We start from the raw sequence: 19,033 nt of genomic DNA, 5'->3' as shown, positions 1-19,033 counted from the left end.
AATTTTTAAAAACTTTTTTCCATTTTTTCCTTGTGACCCAGAAAAAAGGGGCAGTATCCAATGTTTTTACAGCGCTAGCGTAAACCAATGTCATTAGTATTTGCTAGGCAAAGGGAAAAGGTGGTGATTTCCCTTTGTCTAACAAACACTAATGATGTTGCACTAGTGTTGGTTTACACTACTGCAAAGTCATGGGTGCTAGTGCTGAGACAGTGTTGTATAATAGTGCCCCAGGTTTTTCATCATAGCTATCATTTTGCACCAAATTTACTAATTTGGCTTTTGGGATCACAGTGACCTCAACCATATCTACAAACGTTCACAAGCAACCTGCACCCTCACCTCATGCCATATGAACAATTAATCCCATTTACAGGGAGATATCCATTGAGGCATTATATGCCATCCAAACCTGCAAAGTATGGAATACATTTTTGGCTGTGCTGTGGTTTGAAAACATCTTATGTTTATGATATAGACTTATAGATGAGGAAGGAAATAAGGAAGTGCCCCAGTAGACAGGCTGAGAAACTAACAAAACATTTACACAGTTCTGGAAAGGGTTCACACAACACAACAACCCACACCTAAGGTTGAGTATGGGCTGAGTGTACGTTATTGTTGAACCATGGGCTTGTTGTGCTTTGGGAATCCAGCTGTGCTAACAAATTGAACAACCCATAGTTCAGAACCCAAAAACAAACCATGGGTGCTCTTTGTGGGTTGTCCATCGTTAACAAAGCATGGTTTATTAGTGCAGCTGGATTCACACAACATAACAACCCACATTTCAACAACCCATGGTTCAGTGACAACCCACCCTCAACCTTGAGTATGGGTTGTTGTGTTACGTGAACCCAGCCTATATAACAACTGAAAACCAGTCAAGGGATTAACTAAGAAAAAACTGACTCTGGTTGGCACGTTGAAAAACAAACAAAGAAGATCTGACACTTGTAAGTTATGTATCAAAGAAAGACAGTGATTCTTTCTCTCAGAGTTTCTTGCCCATGAATCCAGAAGCACCAACAGCTGCATTTTTTGTTCACAAGAAAATCTGACACTTGTAAGTTATGTATCAAAGAAAGACAGTGATTCTTTCTCCAATGCGTAATCACAGAATCATAGACTAGTAGGGTTGGAAGGGGCCTACAAGGCCAGCGAGTCCAACCCCCTGCTCAATGCAGGAATCCAAGTCAGAGCATCCCTGACAAATGGCTGTCCAGCCTCGTCTTGAAGGCCTCCAGTGCGGGAGAGCCCACCACCTCCCCAGGTAATTGGTTCCATTGTCGTATTGCTCTTACAGTCAGGAAGTTTTTCCTGATGTTCAGCCGAAAAATAATGCCGCAATCTCAGATCAAAACTCCAAGTCTGAGTTTTTTCATTCTTTATTACAATAGAACTAAAGTTGACATGGATACCTGTGATCAGATGGTCTCTACATACACTTCCAAACACATGATCAAATGGTGGCCAACTGTGTTTAAAAAAGAAGAGGTGGGAAATGCAATATAGTTTGGAAGGTGAACAACCCATGATAGTGTCAACATCACAAAAGACAGGCTCTTCCTAGGTCTAGAGTTAGTCGAACTCTATGTTGAGTCTATAAACATAGCCAGCTTGCCTGGGATATCGAGAGAGGCAGCCTCAGAACTGGTAATGCTTGATGCTGCTGACATCAAGAAAAGAGAAAGTGTCACCTCTGAGCTTGATGCAATGACAGGAAATCACAAAGCAGTTGTGAAATGTGCTAAATATGCATTAACTACTCAAGTAGCATGTGCTATGGTTGCAAGGTCTGTGAGATTGGTTCTTGTTACAGGTAATTCACAACTCATGATTACTGCACTGTTATACTTATGCAGCTGTTAAAATTATATCATAGAATCATAGAAGAGTAGGGCTGGAAGGGTCCTATAAGACCATCGAATCCAACCCCCTGCTCAATGCAGGAATCCAAGTCACAGCATCCCTGACAGGTGGCTATTAGTATGTATGTTAATAGCACATTATGTTGTTTTATATCAGTTCAGTCCCACACACCATTCTTGTAGGTTTTGTACTTTATATTATAGGATATTGTGGCCTTCAATTACTTGTGCACAATAATATTGTTTTACCGGAAAAGGGAAAATCTCAATAAAGACATTACATTTTTATTCACAGATGTCGTCATGCTTAATACATTCTACCATGTTTTTTATTTGTATGTTTTTTGGGGGGGAGGTACATTTGACACCAAACCTGGATAGTCAATTTTTCTATTGACAAGAGAGCTAATTTAACTATTCAGCTTCCTTTAAAAAAAAACAGGCTTACAAAACTGGGAGTGCAATCCTATGGCCCCTAGACAGCGTCAGAGCTCCACGCCCCCTCCCCCTCCCAGCCAGCACGAAGAGAACTGTGCCGGCTGCCTCTCCGAGGTCACAAAATCACCCTCAGCAAGGAGGGAAAGGGGGTGGTTCTGTGGGCAGGGAGGGGACTGGGGAGGCCAGCTTTCGAAGAATCCTCTGGCCTCCCCAGCCTCTGCAGAGACCCAGCTAGAAAGGAGAAAAAGCCTGTCTAGCAACAATGCAGAGCAGGAGGAGCACTCCTCCATCTCTTCATGGGATGCCCAACAGCCTCCAAGTTTGGAGGCTGATGAGCATTCCAATAGGATTGCACCCTAAAATAGTTATATATTTTTCCAGGTATTTGCGAACAGCTGTAATCAGACCAATAGATTAAATAAATCAGCATAAAATCCACTGAAGTCAATAACTTTCATTCAGGTTAACAAACCCCATCCTGCTTGCTTGTCCAATGTAAAGCTTTATCAAACAGTAGACAAGTGAAAAACATTTTTAATCATTTAACTATCCTTCCCTCCTTCCCCAGGATCAAATTCTGTCAATGGGCACAATGTAATCTATTTTTCAATATCTCTAGTAGATGGATTCCAAATAAAACATAACTTTTGATCAGTAAAACTAGAAGTTTCTGTTCAAATCATTGTTTAATGACGGGGGTCCATTCTTCTGTTAAAATATGCACAATTATTTTTGCAAGAAGGCCATGTATTCACATGTCTTCTCTTTAACATAATTCCATATATGGCAATTCTCACATTTGTTGACATGGCCTTAGGGATGCACTCATTTCTTTTCAAAAGTGCTGCAAGAAGCATATATCACTTTTTTTAAAAATGAACACTTTGTTCCAGAGCAATACTCTCCACACATCAAACCCTTAAGTCACTTGTTCCAAACTTATGCCGTATGGCACAAAAAGCGAGCAGTCGTGAGCAAGATTCGCAACCTTAAGATCCAATTCACATGCATGAAGTGCTGCAGGGTGGCCACTTAAAACACATCTACCTGGATGGTGTTCCGCATGGGAATATATTCACATCAAGCAATTTCCCACATCTTCTTTGTGTTTTCTGATGTAACAGTTAGAACTTCCATAGCTGCATGGGAGTCATTTCACACAACATCTAGCCACACACGTATGCGCTGTCCATCTATAAATTTGCCTTAAGATTCATGTGGAGTAGATCCCTACAAATGACTCAAGCAAGTAGGGCTGTGGCTCCCTGGTAGAGCACCTGCTTTGCGTGCAGAAGGTCCCAGGTACGATCCCCGACAATTTCAGGCAGGGCTGGAAAAAAAACTGCCTGAAACCCTGAAGAGCCGCTGCTGCCAGTCAGTGTCAACAATACTGGGCTAGATGCACCAAGGGTCTGACTCAGTATGAGGCAGCCTCCTATGTTCTAAGTAAACCAAATCAAGAAAAATAATCCAGTTACTGGAACACCTGACCTGATGACAAATTTCTTCCTGATCTTAAAAATGCATTAACGTATAAATCATTGCTTAGAAGCCACAGAGACATGCTCGGTATTAGAGCTATGGCCTGTTCAATCCAAGTACCTCTCTACTTAAAAGTTCTTCATAGCAGGACTGAAACCACCAGCCAAAAGTTAGAAATCCCAGTACTCTTCATTCAGTATAGGGGCCAAACTGCAAGTTATACTTGAGTTCCGAGTAACTTTGACCCAACACTGTTTAGTTATTATAAAAAGCATTCGGTGGAGCCTGTAGTCAGAAGCAGAACAGGTCTCAGGCAGGGGTACTTAGTCCTTTCCCTGCCAGCTCCCTTTCCTCTGATAGTCACCTTATCATGCTTCCTTCACTTGAACATCCCCCTCCCATCACCTTTTGCAGGATGGGGGCAAGTGCGGGTGGGAGAAAGGCAGTTTTGCAGGGGAAATTTAGAGAGGAAACATAGCAGACAGGGAAAGAGTTAAGTGGTCCCTCTTCATTCAGCCTTCTTCTGCTCCTGACTGTAGTCTCAGAGTTTGCTTTCTATTTTTTTAAAAAGCAACAACTAGCTACTTCTTACAATGAGAATGGAAGAGGAGTCTCCTCCAAAGAAAATGTTACTGAGGGCACTGGTAAGAATGTCATTTTTAAAAATAGTTTTTCTCTTCCCTCGTGCCAGCTATAATTTTTCCTGAGCAAGGAAGAAGCCTGACAACAGATTTCACATTCTGTTAAATTAAGTGCTGCAATAAATTCTATTTCATAATAGACATAAACAAGATGAGAATATTCAAATTGCCTTCAATTACACAAATCCTAAGAAGTATTTGCAATGGTAGCAAGTGCTGGAGTTTCTGTGTGACAGTCAAAGTATCACTTATATTCAAGCGAGTGGAATCCATGCTTTAGGATAGGTATTTAGCAATTATAATCCATTCTTATTGAGGGATTTAATAAACATCTCACTGCAACAGTCTGATTTAAAATGTGGAACTACTTACAGGTTAACTTTTGTTGTGACCGTTCTGGAAATGTCAAAGGATGCATTTCTCTGCTTTGCACTGTCCAAATCAGAGGAAGTTTGCTTTCCATTTGTTGTTCCCATCTCACCATTTTTATGGTTCTCGGTGTGTAGCAGAACACTGTCAACAGAGCTGTTGACAAGATGAGATACCTTAGACTCTGTCCTCCCTTCAGAAACTGGCAAAGTGCTATCGCTTATGATGCTCATGGAAGAAACTTTAGAAGTCTCTACAGTGCTTTCACCCAAAGATGACTTTTCTACTGAACTGCATTTTGATGTTAGGTTATCATCTGTTGTGCCTTCACTCTGTCTTTTGGTATTACAATCTTTCCCATGATTCTTCAAGCCTGTGGGTGAAAGAGGGCCTGCATCAGACTGATTCTTTTTTAAAGATTTTCTCCTGTATGGGGATGAAGTTGCTGGGGTCTGCTGTTTGCTTTTCTCTGCATCTGTTTTAGTATGTCCTTTATGAGTACTTCCAGCCCTTATGTCATGATTAGCTGTGGAAGAATTAATCTGTTGAGAAGTCTTAACCTTTCTTTCAGAGGTGTTAATTTTTTCTGAAACCAAATCTGATGAAAAACCATCAAGAACAGGTTCTTCTTTCACAGCATTCTCAGTCATATTTCTATCCCCATTTGGCATATCACTGGAAGACTGAGATTTTCTCCTCTTTCCAGACCTCCTTGTTACAGGTTTTTTATCCATTGTGTCTGTGCTACTACAGTTGTTGTCTACCACAGCAGTCACTGGTTCATATGAATTTGGTTGTTCAGTTCTACGAAGAAAGATATCCAATGTCAACACTCTAGAAGGGTGGACATGCTCACTTGGCTTAGATTCCAAAACAAATGGTGGATCTTTTGATGCCTCATATTCTACTTCTTCACATTTCTGCACATCCACTAACTGCTTGTGGTTTAATGTGCTATGTTCTAGATCTTCACTGGATATATTAGTTAAACTTTTAAAGAAATCTGGAGTTGTGGTATTATTTGTATCAGTGATGAGATCACTCTCTGCTTCCAGTGTCTGGAGTGTAAGATTACTATCAAATACTGTATTTTTTATTGTTTCATTACTGCTGTGCCAATCAGATGACCATTCACTGTCAGAAGAAATTATTTTAGTGTTCCATTCTGAAACAATGTCATTATACAAAGGTGTCAGATCCTTGTTGCAGAGATATTCTTCTGTGTCTTCAATAGCACTCCGTATCCTTGACTGGTCCTGATCACAGGCCTGGTCAGTTAGAGACTCCTCACTTTTAGATAGATCTTTAATGTCCTCAATATCTATTGATGCCAATGGAGCTAAACCTTTGTGAGGAGACTCTGATCCTGCACTTGTAACACTTGGTCTTAAAGAAGCTTCTAATGTGTTCTTAGGGTTTTTTCTTCTCCCGGTTGTAAAAAAATTTCCAAATTTTCCTAAAACTGGTTTCTTTTTGTTTTCTTCCTTAGAGGATTCTGGGGTCCGAGTTTTGGACTAAACAAACAAAAATCAGAAGAAAATAAAGAAAATTAGAATACATAACCAAGTGGGTGTCCCCCCACCCCACACACAAGTATTTCTATGGTTAAACATTTATATGTTCAGAAAAATAGAAAACTGGAAGTTGATTGAATAGCAGGATTTTCTTACATTTATAATAAGTATCTTCTTATAAATAAACATATGACTCACATTAGTGTCATTATGAAATCAGGCCCTGTTGCGCAAATATTCGTGAACATCCTCATATATTCAGTCAAATGAGCAAAGTCCATCAATACTTACAGGAATGGATCTCTAAGGGATCCTATACATGTCTACTCAGAAGTCCCACTGAGTTCAATGGAGTCTACTCCCAGGAAAGTCGGTTCAGGATTATGGCCTAACTTGCTTATGTATCCAAGCATAAAACATTTTACATACCCATTTGCCTTGGCCAGCAATCCTATAACCTGTAAGTAAGTTCCACTGGACTCAATGGGGCCTACTTCTGAGTAGACAAATATTCCTGCTGTGAAGCTAAGGTGGAAGATTATCTTTGACATTCCAGAAAAGCAAAGGACACCGTTTTTGATAAACGCAGTACAAAGGTTACATTCTTCCCAATAAATCTGCCTTTTATTAGACACAGGTTGTACCATTCCTCCGCTAAGGCGTATATATGGTATGAACGGATACAACCCTGCGAATCTGGCAACCACCCAATCTTATATTGCAAAAGGATGCGACGGACGCATTAACATTCCAAAGCCCAGCCAGAATGTCATGCAGCCAACCAACCTCTCGAACAAGCCGCATCTCGTTCCCTCCAGTTCGGGGGCATCCTTGCCTTGCCGCCCAGTGCGACGCGGGGAGAGCAGGCGCGCTGCCTGGACAGCACGCTCGCGCCAGCGCCCGCCGCCCTCCACCAACCCCTCCCCTGCCCAGGTAAGAGGCAAGGTCAGGCCGGGAGATAAGACTCCGGTCTCGCCTGCTGGGGCTTGTTCTTAACTTCCTCTGCCCGCGCGCCGCCGCTGTCCATTCACGCCCCGCACTCTCGCTCTCGCCCCGCGGGGCTCATTGTACTCACTACTCAGCGACGGCTCCTCCGTCGGCAGTCCCAGGCACGCGCTCGCTGCCCACCTCTGAGCAGCCCCGGTCTGCCCTTCAGTGCGCGGACAGCTCGCGAGAGGAGAGCGCCAAGGCCGGCTCCCGTGAAGGCGCCAACTGTCTGAACGCCAGAGCCTGCCTGCCTGCCGCGCCCGCCCGGCAGGGAGGTGCCCGCCTCCGCCTCCAGCGCCAGCAAGAGTAGCTGCTGCTGCTCTACCTGACACGGTCGCTCCAGGGAAGGCGGGGTGGTGAGGGAGGCGGGCAGCGCTCCGGTCGCCGCCCAAAAGGACGGCGGTAAAGAAAGAGAGAGGGCGAAGAACGTGGAGGAAAAGAGGCATGCGGGCGCTCGGGGAACTAAGGGGGGCTGGGGAGCTTGAAAGGGAACAGAAACTGGCCTCGCACCTCCCTCATTTCATAAAGCTCAGGTCTAGAACGTGAAATCCCAGGTACTCTGGAGCATGTTTAGAGTGCATCTTCCTCGCCCCCGAATAACTGTAGCACTAATTCACGTCTGGGCCTGGGAATGGAGATTCCAAGTAAGAGGGCATGGCTGCCAGGCACACCTGGGCCCCCCAATATCTCTTTCGAACTTAGCCTCATGAAGGGATGTGACACCCATAACATGCACTCTGAAGTGCAATGTTAGATATCTGAGTACTCAGCCCTGAGAATAATTTCCAGCCCGCGCCTGTGAAGTAATAAGAGAGCGTATCTCTCGTTTTACGAATTACCACTGACAAAAGGGTGAAGGGGTGCGTGCGTGTGTGTGAGAGAGAGGGAGAGAAAGGAAGGAAGGAAAGAAAGAAAGAAATGCAAGCCACAACAGGGCAAAACGAACCTATTACTCAAAGGTGCCAAAGAACCAGCAAAATTTTCCAGAGGAGAAAAGGGAAGGGTGCCAGCAAGCATAGTGCCCACAAAATAAGGTTTTCACAGTTCTGATTGCCCTGCACAAGCCCAAGCAATCTCAAGTGCTGCTGGAGCACGGCCTATTCTCATCTCTTCAGGACAAAAGCTGCCTCAAGCAAAACCGACAAACTTTGATGTTACGCTAAAAAGCCAACAGTTCTCGTTGGGATTTTTAAAAAACCAAAACACTGCCAACAGCCCACATCTGAAGTTACCTTGGCTATAAAACAAGACTTGAAACACATATTACCAAAGAAGCTTGCTTGGATTAAGTTGATATAATGATGATTATTTTTAAAGGGATCTGATGTGTATCCGTGCTGATCTTTCAATTCCTCTTGACTTTAAGGGACACCCATGAGCCTATGGCAGGGGGTGGGGTGGGGGGACAGCAATATAGTGTGTGTTGACCAGTTCTTCAGGTCTGGTCTGTTACACCATAACTAGTAACAGAACAAAAGAGTAAATGAGTTCAGAATCACAGAATGGTAGTTTTGTTTTGCTTAGTTAGAAAGGCTAAGAATCCAATTTGCTGAATTACAGAATGAACATTTTAAAATTCCTGACAGATTGTAGTGCAGTACAGAATGTATATTATGCCCAGGGGGAGAGTCAATTGGCAAGAAGACTACTGAATTACCTGTGTATAGGTCAAGGTTTAGATTTTATTTAAGGAACCAATCTTTCACGTCCATTGTTTCTGAATATCACTGAGTGATATTCACTGAATATCATTAACTGTTTTGTTCACTGAGCCAATGTAAGTACAAGAGCAATGCCTTAAGAGATATATAGCACTGTGGCAGAAAGGATTGTTGCTGTTCAGTCGTTAAGTCGTGTCTAGATGTGCTTTAGCCTCACTAAATGTAAAATGTAAACTGTGCATTGCAAAACAAAATGTAAGAGTCTGATGCAAATTTGCACTGGAAGGCAGTGTTGTACCAGTTGAATTGCTTTTGCAGTAGAATACTGGTTGTGATGGGCTGAATGATCATAATGAGAAGCAAGGGGCACTGACTAGAGAGCAAAAGGTGCAAATTCAGAGATGTGGATTCACATCCTTTCCTCCCATTCACTCTCAAAAAATGAGGTGTCTAAAAGGTCCTCAAAAAGCCCAATTTAAGACAAGAAAAAAAGTTCCCTAACTCTTACTGGTTAAAGTTACTATAGACAAAACCCACAAAATCAGCTCAGAAAAACAACTGAAATCAAACCTTGCCTTTGCATGGGTTGTTGTCTGGAATGTTTTATTGTAGATGCTGGTTGACAAAGCCTTTAATACATTTTTACACATTACATGAACACAAGAATGTGCAGATTCTGCCCTGTAGCACTGCTCCTTCAGCACGGCTGTAAAATGTGTACAAATTGTACACTTATTTACCGTTGAATAGATAGAATCCCAGTCACAAGTAGAGTCATTCATACATGCCAAATGCCATAAGGGATAAGGTGAAGCCAGTGGGCTCAATTTGTTACAGAGATTCTCCAGACACATTGGCTCTCTGACAAGTATTGTGGTCTATGAATTTAATGGACATTACATTGACACCTTGGCCCAATAATCCATTTCGTTACAGAAGGTTTAGTCAGGGAGCTGCTAGGAACATTGTTACGGCTTTAGAGCCACCACAGAGGCAAAGGAGGCATTAGAATATATGTGTTTCCTCCTTAATTTAATTTAAATTTTTAATTTAATTTAAAGAAGGTTGTTCTCTACATCCAGGAAAAACATGCAGATACCTGCCTGGCCTGCCATGCCACCACTCAGCTGCGTAATCCACGAGGTACCTTTCAGCTGGCCAGTCAAAAGCTCTGGTGGGGAAAATGACCCAACTCTGAAGCTTCCCCATTTCTCAGCCAAGTCAGCCAGGTCAAGCACTACTTAAATAGCTTTAACACCTTTTTGTTTTGAAAATTGCACTACATTATTCTGTATAGCAAGCTAGATGAAAAGTTAATCAAGAGCCAAGGAACCACCCTGCACCTTCTATTCAGTGGCCAGAACAAAACTATTGTTTCTGGTCACCACACCTCTGTGTGTGTGTGTTTGCGCGCGCGTGTGTGTGTGTGTATATATATATATATATATATATGGAAAAATGGTAGAAAATGGAAACTAAAATGATCAAGGGGCGGGAGCATCTCCCCCATGAGAGAGGGTTACAACAACTGGGATTGTTTAGTTTGGAAAAAAGGAAGGTCAAGGGAGACATGATAGAGGTTTACAAAATTATGCATGTTGTAGAGAATGTGGATAGGGAGACATTTTTCTCCCTCTCACAATACTAGAACCCGGGGTCATCCCATGAAGCTGATTGGTGGGAGATTCAGGAATAGATAAAAGGAAGCACTTCTTCACACAGTGCATAGTTAAACTATGGAATTCACTACCACAGGATGTAGTGATGGCCACCAATTTGGATAGTTTTAAAAGGGGGTAAGATAAATTCCTGGAGAAGGCTATCAATACCTACTAGTCCTGATGGCTATGTGCTACCTCCAGCATCAAAGGAAATATGCCTGTGGACACCAGTTGCTGGGGAACCTGGGGAGCGGGGAGGGTGCTGTTGCACTCGTGCCCTGCTTGTGGGTTCCTGGTCAACAGCTGGTTGGCCACTGTGTGAACAGAATGTTGGACTAGATAGAGCCTTGGTCTGATCCAGCATGGTTCTTCTTATGTTTGTTCTAATCCATCCTGGGTCTAGCCTCTGAGCCATCGAGTTCTTTATTCTATTTGTATTGTATTCTATAACTGCCTTGGAATTTGGGCAGTCAATATTCATTCTTTCTGCTTGAGCATAGCTTATGGTTGGTGTGTCTCCGTGCAGAAATAAACGCGGGGTCCAATTGACATTTAATATTGTTCCTTGTGACTCTTTCCTAGCATGATTATCTGCTCTGCTCTGGTGCTTATCCCAGAGTCCCCTGCTCTCCTGTTCTGTTTTCCCCAGATAGATCCATTTGACCCATATACCCAGACAGAAAACTTTGTCCCATTGACTTTGGTAAAGTGCCCCACTGATTTCAGGGCAGGGTTCCAGAGTGGCTGGGTGATCGGCCAGATGGGCAATTAATAAATTTAATAAATAAATAAATCCCATGCATAGCACAGCTTTACAGTGCCTGGGAAGGGACTACGATTTATTTATTGGTTTGATTTGATTGATAACTCCACCTTTCTATCAAGAAAAATGGCACACAAGGTAGCTTACAATCACAAATAAAACTTGATAAAAACAATAAACATACATCAAAGCACAATTAAAAACACAACAATAACAGAGTAAAAAGAGCACCCAACTCAAAATACCTGCTTATACACCAAAGGCTCTCTTTCCTATGCTGCCTATATGCACCAGTTACTGGGGAACTGGGCGGTAGGGTGTTGTTGCACTCATGTCCTGATCATGGGTTTCCCGTGAGCAGCTGGTTGGCCACTGTGTGAACAGAATGCTGGACTAGAAGGACCCTTGGTCTGATCCAGCATGGCTCTTCTTATGTTTAATAAAAAAGTATTTGCCTGCCTATAAAAGGAAAGCAGAGAGGGAGTGGACCTAGCCTCCTTTAACAGGGAATTCCATAGCCAGGCAGCAGCCACCGAGAAGGCCCTCTTTTGTGTTGCCACCAAACACACCTCTGAGGTCAGTGGTCTTGAAAGAAGGGCCTTTCCTGAAGATCTTAGGACCCAGGCAGGTTTGTGTGCATGAATCATCAGTTCTAACACTCAAAAGGTGGAGGCTTCTGTAGGAAGCCTAGAGCACTGGGAAGCAACTAATAAAAAGTCTTGAATTTCTGGATTTAATGGGGAACTCTAAGGCAGGGGAGGCAACATGTGTCCCCCATACTTTTTGTGACCTACACTGCCCCCAAATTGACACCGCCATGCTGCCAATTTTTGGTGACATGCACATTTTCTCTTTAAAGGCTGTATTTTCCCCTGTAAAACAAGGCATGTGGGGAACGCGCACCTTGTTTTAACGCAAACTCACGCTGTCCCACATCCTCCCAGTCCACTGTTGTAAGCGGTTCTGTCAGTGGAATTACATCGTTGGATCCCACCCAATGATTTTTTAAATGGCAAAATCTATTCAAAGTTAAATAGTTTGAAGCTCCACTGATTTAAGTGGATGTTCAGTATGTCCTCAAATTTCTTCCATTAAAATCAATTGAACTTAAAAATGCTTATCATTTGATAGTTTGTGTTGTGCCACTTGGCTAACTCCTAAGCTTAGGTGAATAACATAATGTTTAATAATGTATAACAGTCAGGTGCTAAAACATTAAATAATTCCAAATCATAACTTCCAGGTTTCCATGTTAGTCTGTCACATCAGAAGCAACATAGAGTCCTGTGGCAACTTAATGACTAACAAATTTATTGTAGCATAAGGTTTTGTGCACTAGAGTACACCTTATCTGATGAAATGAACTTCAGTCCATGAACAATTAAACTACATTTGACTTTAAGATTATCACAAGACACTTTGTTATTAAATAATAAGAAATCCAATGATATAACATATTAACTTACTGCATCAAACCAGTCATATTTGTAGTGGGGGGAGGACCAATATCACTGAACTGGTTTACACAACATGGCATGGATTTTCGTGGGTTATTTAACCCATGACAAATCACGGTGCCTGCAGGCACCAGTTTGCATATCCAATCCCTGCTCAGAGGTTGTCATATCATGCGAACCTGGCAAGCATGCATAACCCATGGTCTGTTCCCTCACATAACTCATGCTTGCCAGGTTTGCATGACATGATATCCCTCAAGCACAAAATGGTGGGCACACATGCCCCGCAGCCTCAGCTTCAGTTAAATAACCCACGGTGGGCTGTCGTATCATGTGACCTAGCTCATTGTCTTTGAGTACATAAGCATGTCATGGCTGCATATGTGTACTACTTTTTTCCATTCAACAGAAATAAGAGACCACAGAGGTATGTAGTGCAATATGCCTTATAGCATGTGGAGTTACTGTATTTTGTAGACGTGAATAGTTCTATGTGTGTGAAATAACTATGAGTAATGGACTGTATTCTTGGAAATGAAGGCGTGTGGGTCAGTCAAGTAGAGAAAGTAGTAAAGTGCTTAGCTTACCAGGAAAGCCCCTATCTGTGTTGCTGGTATTGATGGCAGACCTGGATGCATTGAGCACAGTGGGAATGCTGGTATGACCAGGTCTGAAACTAAGGGTGAGGTCATCAGCATCACAGGGGTTATAATAGACCAGTGTTAAATTTTCTTAGCAGAGAGATCCTGGGAGAACAAGACACCTGCCATATGTGCTTAGGCTGGCTTTGCCCACCATGACTTCCATTTCGGTAATTATGAAATGTTGATATTGACTGTTAGATTGAGAGAAACCTAGATTTGCCATGTTAACAATGTGCTGGCTACTATTTTCATAATACTTTTAATGATCATAACTTGTACATATTTAGGGATGTTTGTAATCTGCTTCATTTTAGCTAAACCTTGTTAATTCTTAGACTGAGCAATAAATATATATTCTTTAACACCAACTTTGTGTTATCTGGCTTGAGAGAAGTTTCAGAGACCATTAACCATACTTTAATTCTTGAAGCCCAAAGCCCTCAGTAAAGAGTTGTAAATCTCTCACTGAGTGGGGTCTGTCCTTAAAGCTGTTGTATTCTCCCTTGATCTGGTGAGTCTCAGACACACCATTCAAGTTTGGGAAACAAGCTAGTTGGATGGAGAAAGCAGAAAGTACTCATCTCAAGTAGACTTTGTTAGAGGCAGGGGATGCACAGATACCTCTGGTTAATATAATCAGTGCTGGCTTCTATATACTCATGTTATATTACTGTTATTTTTATTTATTGCATTTATGTACCACCCCATAGTTGAAGCTCTCTGGGCAGTTTACAAAGATTAAAAACCATTAAAATACATGATACAAAGTGAAAAACCATTTACATAAAAACATATAAGCAGACAGCACACACAAAGAGACAACATATATCTAAAAACAATTTTAAACAACAATTAAGACAGTATGTCATGAATTGTTAGAGGGCTGTGAGAACTCCCCTTCAAGTCAAAACACTCATTGCATCTCTGCAAGATTCACTGTTCTGCTCTCTCCTCCTTCCAGTAAAGCTTTGTTGGGGGGATGGGACAATTCTGCTGTGTCTGCATTGAGTGTAATCAGATCATTTTATCACTCTTAGAGGAGTGAGATAACAGAATTACTCTCAGAGGAGGCTGCCTGTGGCAGTTCTACATCCATCATCCTCCCTAAGCAAAGAGTATATCCAGAACAGTAACTCATTCAGAAACACTGGGAGATACGACTACTTCCTTTCAGATGATCCTAATTCTTACCCACTTTTAAAAATAAACATTATCATTTATTTCATTCATATATTACATTTTTGGATGTAAGATCAATTTTTGCCTTGAATTTTCTAATTTATAAGAAATGTTCCTCAGCCATCAGAAATTTGGAAAACACTATCCAAACACCCAAAATCTAAAGATGATTTCAGTGGAGCTTACATCCAGGCAAGTATGCTTTGGATGGAAGCCCTAGCCTTCCCTCAGGCTGCATACCAGAGGTGGGCAACTTGTGACTCTCCAGATGTTTTGGCTGACAATACCCATCATCCCTTACCATTGCCTATGCAGGCCAGGGCTGATGGGAGTTGTAGATCAAAACATCTGGAAGGCCACAAGTTGCCCACCCCTGTGGTATACAGATGTACATACGAAGAGGGACACATACAAGAGACTTTGTTATGAGGCATGCTCTGTTTTCCCCCACCCCACCCCTATTCCTCTACTGACATATTGCCTTGTTCCAAATTGATAGATGATTGTCACCTCTCCACTCTTGCTTCAAGTCAGATGTCCACTTTGTTTATGTCCGGGTTTTATCACCTCAAGCACCTGCCTGTTTATCCACTCAAATGTTTGTTCATTGCTTGATTTTTTCCAGTTTTTTCCAGTGTTCTTTACACTTTGAAAACTGCTCTGACAGGGCAGGGGGCTGGCTTTGTAACTGACTCAAGGGCCAGCCCATCAGTGCTGTACACAGCCTGCTCTGGGAATGGCTGAAGTTGTTTCATGACTGACACAAGAGCCAGCTAATCAACAGTGAAAATTCAGCCTCTGCTCTAAGGCAGAAGAACAGGTTCCCCCTGCACCCAATCCAGGTGAAATTACACAGTACCTGTTTCTGAAATGCCGTGAATACACGTCCAGAACTCAGTACTGAAATTATGTACATCTGTATACACCCTCCGTTTCAGAAATTTTACATTGTAAGCTATGATATACTGTGGGAGCTCTGTTGGATACTCCACACCTTCTTTTCTTATGAGGTCAATTTACCAGAAGTTGAATACAGAATCTAAGTATAATGGGATTCTGCATTCAACAGTGCAGCAGCAAAGACACTCACTTGATGTCCAGAGCGTAACACCTGGCCATGCCCATAGAAAGCGCTAATAAAGGTATGTCAGACTCGGATTGCGTGTCCGATACTTTATCCCCATCTTTATGTTTAGGCTTGTAAATTGCCACTCACCTGGTTATTTGTGGTAATAATTGCCTCCCGCTAGCCAGGCAGGGAAACCTTGCAGAGTAGATGGTTTTCTTTTAGGACATAAAGGGTAGGCAAGCTAATAAATATGTTTGTGAGTTAGTAAATTTTGAGGCTTATTTGCAAGGCTGCTCATGGCTGCACTGCATAAATACAGAACACAGAAGAGGCAACTAGAGCTGCTAATGAGCTGAGTTCTCAGTAAAATTTTCTATAATATATATATTTGGCTTGTTCCAGTCCACTGCAGGTACAGCACCCACTCATGGAGGGTTCCAATAGGGCAAATCAAAGTCCTGTACCTCCACCACCCTTCCAGCATACATAGACAAGCACTCAAGGCACCAGGCTGTTATAGGAAAAAGGGAGGTCTGTGCATGCCTTCCAAGTCCCCATCCAACCCTTGCTCAGTAAAGAATGCAAGTTCAAGTTCATGTTCCTTCGCTGATGTGTGTGTATGTAGGTGGGGTTTTGAAACACACACATAGACCCTAGCTTGCCTGTGTGTATGTGTGTTGGGGAGGCGTGTAGAAGGGGTAAAATGGGCTCTGTTTTGCCCTATGGGGATCTGTCTGCTTCTGCCCTGTAAAAATGGATCAATATACAGTATTATTTGTGGTTCTTTTGTTAGAACAAGCACATTCTAATGAAAAGATGTGAATGAAAGGTACAAGCTAAGCTAGGAAGGGAGAAAAATCCAACATAACAGAAAGAAAATACTGGACCACAGAACCATAAATGACAGGACTTTATTTATACCTAAAAAACCTATACTCCATACTGAACTGCAATATTATGACAAGATTATACACACACACACACACACACACAGATACAGTTTGTATTTCCAATGAAGTAGCTTGCCTAAATATCTTACTCAACTTTATCTGTGTAACACTTCTTTCACAAGATCTCAAAGAAAGTGAAATTTTGCATATGGGCCATTTCTTGGGGTTCTTTTAAAACAATGGCTTAATAGCATTTCCCCCCTTTGTCTAAAATACGTACCAACAGATTAAAACTGGTTTCAACAAGAAAACAGTATGACAGCAGCGACTACCAGAGTGAAAGCAATGAGAAACTCAGTATCTGCTGTTCTTCCTTTCAAAAGTCACCTTTACAAAGCTGAAAAAAACCCCTACAAACTGGCCATATTCCCACATTCTTTCATGTATTTCAGGCAGATACTATGCAGTGCAACATGCACAAAGAAAGCTACCAGATGGGAAAATTGATGAAAAACACACACCAAAGGAAATGAAGCACATTATTTAAACACCCAAACTATTATATATTAATAAGAGACCTACTCTTTCCTTCTTTATCAGAAGTCAGTCCCATTTTGCTCGATGCAACTTCCTTCCCAGTAAGAATGTAGGCTGAGTTTATTTGTTGAACTTTCCAGAAATGCAAAGATGAAGATAAGAATAAAAGTGACATGAAATTTCCCTAGTTCATGTAAGTGAGGCTATGGAAAACAGAACAGTGAGCAAAGCTGACAAGACGTGCCCATTCTCATCTCCTCCACACCCAACAGCAAAACATTTTCCCCAAACCAAACTCTTCACCCCAATCTGCCAGCTGCATCTTTTGTTTCTGTTTTTAAAAATGACAAATTTTCTGAATCTAGGACCGGAAAGGCTTAAATTGATAAACTCTAAAGAAGATAATATCAGGACAAAAAAAAAAAAAAGCCGAAGTAAAGGGAATATTAGTTGTCTTACCATTGTGATGTTAGTTCAGTTTTGTTTTTTGCAGAACAGCCAACAGACAAGGATTTGTAAGAAGAAGTCATGTGTGCATCATATCCACTATCTCTGACCCTCCCACCCTTTAGCTGCTTTTTTGTTTTCCTTCCAAGGGAATCTCGTAAAGAAAAGCAAACAGTGCCCAAACTGACTGATGTATTCCTTTCAGTTCCCAGACAGTGACATCCACTTAAGATGAGTCACAGTTTGAACCTCTGTAAGGGTTAAGGAAGCTGGTATTTTTGCTAAAAGCAACTCCCTAAAAGATAGAAACTTGTTCTGATGAATTAGGAAAGAAGAATTCAGTAGTTGCCTGAAGTTGTTAATTATCATGGGTACTACAAGGACTTTTGGTATATGTAACAAACACAAATGTTACATAAATTAGTTCCCAAAAATATTCCAGGGGTACAATTAAAGGTAAGAGTGGTGGATGGGGAGGCACAGGTAGCCACATTTTCTTCCTTCTCATTTCAGTAGGATCTTGTTATGTCAAACAAATTTATTAAGCTGCTTAACAGCAGTGTGCACAAAATCATTTTCACTAGCACGCCACCCAATCAGACCACTCAGAGAGAGGCAAAAAATATTTTAAACTAAATGTAAACATTCTCCATGAGAATATTTATATTAACATAATATTGTATTGGAGTAGTGCATGTATAGGTGTGGCTTGCACATTTTCTCTGCATCATTCACTAAAGAGAAGGGCTGCAATCTGGTGAATGTGCACAAATGGGGACAAAAGCATAGCAGGCCTAACGTTGTCATCTGAGGCAGAAAAACTCAGCCTCTTGATCCCTTGTTCTTAAAATAGATTTTTCAAAGCTTTCAGTGCAAGTCCTACCTAACTGGATACAAATCTGGATATATGTTCTTAGGAATGCAGTCAGTGTTGCTGACCGCTGGTCTTGCATTCTTCTGTGTTTTGCAATTTTACACTATCTTGCTACAATCTCTTCTCCTAATTAAATAAGAAGGTCATGTTTGTAATTCAGAAATTAGATTGAGAAATGTAATGTTTCTATTACTAATTTTTCCAGCCTATTAGAAATGATAAAGCTGCCTTATATGGAGTCTAGTCCATAATATTTAGTCCAGTATTATATACTATAAAGGAGTGCCTATATAGTTAAGCCAAACTGGATTCCACCTTTATAAACCATGAAGGATATGAAAGGTTAATAGAATGAAGAGAATTTGCGCAAACTTTCTGAAATTTCTCCTGGAGTATCTACATGATGTGTATCTTATGTACCAATTTAAGACAGATCTGTTGAAAAACTGCAGAATTTACAGAATTTATGTTGTTTATGACTGTTCTATGTCCTCCTAACATAACTTACATTCAATTTCTTTCCATCTAAAAGCTTCCAAATTTAACGTA

The 19,033-nt window shown here is 41.5% G+C and overlaps 1 protein-coding gene across 1 annotated transcript in view; it reads right to left on the bottom strand.

Moving 5' to 3' along the window:
- CRYBG1 (crystallin beta-gamma domain containing 1) overlaps nucleotides 1-19,033 on the bottom strand; it is a 137,972-nt gene that overhangs the window by 50,370 nt on the left and 68,569 nt on the right. Inside the window, exon 3 of the mRNA XM_084827216.1 lies at nucleotides 4,805-6,315. Coding sequence (XP_084683342.1) covers nucleotides 4,805-6,315 — 1,511 coding nt within the window. The remainder of the gene's footprint in view (nucleotides 1-4,804; nucleotides 6,316-19,033) is intronic.

Source organism: Heloderma suspectum, chromosome 1 (assembly GCF_057233095.1).
Source record: "Heloderma suspectum isolate Gila_16-S chromosome 1, 16-S_ref, whole genome shotgun sequence".
Lineage (NCBI taxonomy): Eukaryota > Metazoa > Chordata > Lepidosauria > Squamata > Helodermatidae > Heloderma > Heloderma suspectum.
This window is presented reverse-complemented; position numbering and strand designations above follow the sequence as displayed.